The sequence below is a fragment of the Mandrillus leucophaeus genome, unplaced genomic scaffold (genome assembly GCF_000951045.1).
Source record: "Mandrillus leucophaeus isolate KB7577 unplaced genomic scaffold, Mleu.le_1.0 Scaffold830, whole genome shotgun sequence".
Classification (NCBI taxonomy): domain Eukaryota; kingdom Metazoa; phylum Chordata; class Mammalia; order Primates; family Cercopithecidae; genus Mandrillus; species Mandrillus leucophaeus.
This window is the reverse complement of record NW_012109031.1, coordinates 675,440-679,321: the sequence shown is the minus strand read 5'-3', so window position 1 is coordinate 679,321 and position 3,882 is coordinate 675,440. Positions and strand designations below refer to the sequence as shown.

The 3,882-nt window shown below is 46.4% G+C and overlaps 1 protein-coding gene and 1 non-coding gene across 2 annotated transcripts in view; one reads left to right on the top strand and one right to left on the bottom strand.

Annotated features, from left to right (window-relative positions):
* Nucleotides 1-1,063: 1,063 nt before the first annotated feature.
* TRNAM-CAU lies at nt 1,064-1,135 on the bottom strand. Its single transcript has one exon. It is a non-coding gene; the product is annotated as a tRNA-Met (tRNA).
* A 198-nt stretch (nt 1,136-1,333) lies between these two features.
* Nucleotides 1,334-3,882, top strand: part of ILF2 (interleukin enhancer binding factor 2) — a 26,454-nt gene continuing 23,905 nt past the window's right edge. Inside the window, exons 1-5 of the mRNA XM_011968217.1 lie at nt 1,334-1,338; nt 1,459-1,608; nt 2,167-2,226; nt 2,518-2,560; nt 3,781-3,882. Of these exons, the coding sequence (XP_011823607.1) occupies nt 1,334-1,338; nt 1,459-1,608; nt 2,167-2,226; nt 2,518-2,560; nt 3,781-3,882 (360 nt within the window). The remainder of the gene's footprint in view (nt 1,339-1,458; nt 1,609-2,166; nt 2,227-2,517; nt 2,561-3,780) is intronic.

Below are 3,882 nucleotides of genomic sequence, written 5' to 3'. Positions count from 1 at the left end.
AAAAAAAAAATTAGCTCAGAGTGTTGTGGCCTGTGCCTCTGAGTAGTCCCAACTACTGGGGAGGCCGAAATGGGAGTCTGTTGAGCCCAGGAGGTCGAGGCTGCAGTGAGCTATGATGGTGTACCACTGCTCTCCAGACTGGGCAACAGAGTGAGACCCTGTGTACAAATAAAATAATAGAAGAGAGGGTAAGAGACAAAGAGATTACTGGGGGAAAGTCTAATACGTCTTTGGAGTTCAGGAAGGTAAAACTAATACTGGAAGATATAATAGCTAATAAATTATATAAATGGACGACAAACCTCAAGCCATTGATTCAAGAAGCTCAACAAACCTCAAGCAAGATTTTTTTTTTTTTTTAAAGACGGAGTCTCCCTCTATCGCCCAGGCTGGAGTGCAGTGGCGCCATCTCAACTCACTGCAACCTCCGCCTCCTGGATTCAAGATTCTCCTGCCTCAGCCTCCCCAGTAACTGGAATTACAAGTGCCCGCCAGCACAAGCCACCGCACCCGGCCCTTTTTTTTTTTTAAAATTAATAACATTTATTTTAATCTGGATGGTGGTTATGTGGACAGAATACGTTTAGACTTAAGATGTTTACGTTCTGCTGTAGTAAATTAAATATCAAAAAAGTACGTATGGAAGGGAGGTAGATGAGGGATAAAAGTCTACAAGTTGGATTCAGTGTATACTGCTCGGGTGATGAGTGCACCAAAATCTCACAAATCACCACTAAAGAATTTATGTAACCAAGCCGGGCGCGGTGGCTCAGGCCGGTAATCCCAGCACTTTGGGAGGCTGAGGCTGGTGGAACACCTGTTTTCCACATTAATTCAATCAATATACTCCTCCTATCTGAAACCTGTTTCTCCTGCTTCGAGTTTGTAGACGTGTAGTGTTCATAGTTGCCTAAACTCCCTTTTCCCCATCAACTTCAACTGCTGGTGGCAAAAATGGCTGATACCGCTTGCATTTTTGAGGTAGGAAAATCGGCAAGGTATTTTCACTCACTGAATGAAATGTAAATTACGTGTGCCCTACAGGGCAATGAAAAAATTCCGATAGCAGAGGATGGTTTCGATCCATCGACCTCTGGGTTATGGGCCCAGCACGCTTCCGCTGCGCCACTCTGCTATCTGAAAGCAAATGGTCTCATAACTGTTATAGAAGACCACGTAGTCGTTGTCCTGACTTCTTCAGTGCCACCTAATGTCTGATCAAAAATTCGTCATTACTATAGAACCAGTTCTTATTGGCTAGTTCCTGACACAGTAGGCGTTTTTTATTGGTTCATAAGCCCGGTTTGACAAAGTAAGCCAATAGGCATAAGCGATGGGGTAAGGCGGGAGCCAATCACGCCGGGTTTTATTGGGACACGCCGGCAAGACGCCTCTTCAGTTGTCTGCTCCTCAGAGGAAAGGGGCGGTTGGTGCGGCCTCCATTGTTCGTGTTTTAAGGCGCCATGAGGTAAGGGGGTCGAAGTGGTCGAAAGGTTTCAGGTATTCGACGGAAAACTTTGGGAACGTGGGTGGAAAGAAGTCGGAGTACCTGAAAGGACCATGTATCCGGGAGCTGGCCAAAAACCTGAGAACTCCTGGTCTAGGAGAGTGGGAGAGAGTGAGGCCGGTAGAGGCGGGGAAACTTGGGCCCGGGATGGGGTTGGGGCCCAGGAGTAGGGAGGCGGGTTCGACACCTCTCTCTGAAGGGTTGCGATGAGGAGGTGTCCTCAAGTCCCCGGAGGAGCTCCCCACCTTCCCTCCGCCCCCGTCATCCGGGCTGAGAATGCTGGAGCGAGCCGCATTCATCCTCAGTGCGAAGGGCTTGACATATAGGACATGCCCGATAAATGTGTACGTTATGAAGAAATGAGCAATCTTTAGCTTCCGAAGTATTAGGATTCGTGTGGCCCAGGATTATGGGTTATTTCGTGTAGGGCTCACTGTCTGAGCCCCATCATTACTTGATGGGGGTTGTGATTAACTTATCCAGAATGAGGAGGTTATGGGGGTGTAACTGGGCACCATTTGGAATGGGGAGAAGTGTAAGTGTGAGTGGGGTCTCTTGCCTACCGTTGGGAGGTTCCGAGGGATGAAAGTAGCCAACTTAAAATGATATGGCCGGTGGGTATTCCTTCAATGAGATCAAAATAAAATCTGCATTTCTAGGGGTGACAGAGGCCGTGGTCGTGGTGGGCGTTTTGGTTCCAGAGGAGGCCCAGGAGGAGGGTGAGTGCCAGCTTTTAGCATCTCTGCACTTAGTTGTTAGTTTCTGCTTGTCATCTAAATAGGAGTTTTGGAATAGACTAATGTCACTTGGTTTTGTGAGAGCCAACTGTGGTCTTTTCCGCACTCCTGCTAAATGAATTTGGCCCCACTATGCTAAGAATGATTCTCTCCCTCCCCAGAGACTTTGTCACTCATTCTGAGGTCTGACATGTTTTCAAAATTGTTAGTGTGTTATTTAAATCTCACTTGATTCCTACATAGGGAATAATTTGGCTGTTTTTCGTGTTTTAGGTTCAGGCCCTTTGTACCACATATCCCATTTGACTTCTATTTGGTGAGTACCTTGGGTTAATAATACACAATTTCTGGCCATTCTTGAAATGGAGCCTAGTATCTCCCAGTTAATGAAGTTAGATAGTGGTTGAAGAGGGCAGGCACAGTGCCTCACACCTGTAATCTCAGCACTTTGGGAGGCCGAGGCGGATGGATCACCTGATGTCAGGAGTTTGAGACCATCCTGGCCAATATGGTGAAACCCCATCTCTAGTAAAAAATAAAAAAGTTGGTTGGGCGTGTGCCTGTAATCCCAGCTACTTGGGAGGCTGAAGCAGGAGAATCGCTTGAACCCGGGAGGCGGAGGTTGCGTGAACTGAGATGGCATCACTACCAAAACAAAAAAAAAAAAATGGTGATTGAAATGGGGGGGAAAGTGATTTTTGAAAAGACTTGGGGTTTTGAGTCAACTGTGTGTTGCTTTACCTACAGAAACAGTGTAAGCATGGTGGGGAGAATAATTCCTTGACTACTGTTGGCATTAAACATGATTATAATCTTTGTTCTGAACAAGTAATCGTATCTATGGCTAATTTGTTACTATAAAGATAGTGATAGCTTAAATTATGGCTATTCCAGCTTGTATCCTTGTTTGAACATTTTTTCTTTTTTTTTTTGAGACAGAGTCTCACTCCATCACCCAGGCTGGAGTGCAGTGGTGCAATCTTGGCTCACTGCACTGAACCCGGGAGGCAGAGGAATCAGGACCTCTGCCTCCCAGGTTCAAACAGTTCTCCTGCCTCATTCTCCCAAGTAGTTGGTATTATAGGCGCCATGCCCAGCTATTTTTTGGGTATCTAGTAGAGACGGGGTTTCACCATGTTGCCCAGGCTGATCTTGAACTCCTGACCTCAAGTGATCTGCCCACCTCGGCCTCCCAAGGTGCCGGGATTACAGGCGTGACCCACCATGCCTGGCCTTTGAAGAAATTTTTTTTTTTTTTTTTTTTTGAGGCAGGGTCTTACTGTGTTGCCCAGGCTGGAGTGCAGTGGCACGATCTTGGCTCACTGCAGCCTCGCTTCCTGTGTTCAAGGGATTCTCCCACCTCAGCTGGGATTACAGGCGTGAGCCACCATGCCCAGCTAATTGAACAAATTAAGGAGTAAAAACAAGTGTAGAATTTTCTATTTTTAACCTTTTTGTGTCGTAGTAATAGAAAAAACAATCTCTCCTGTATATTATTTTCGGCAAATAGAATGTAGTTGTTTACTTCTGGTTTAGTGTGAAATGGCCTTCCCCCGGGTCAAGCCAGCACCTGATGAAACTTCCTTCAGTGAGGCCTTGCTGAAGAGGAATCAGGACCTGGCTCCTAATTCTGCTGAA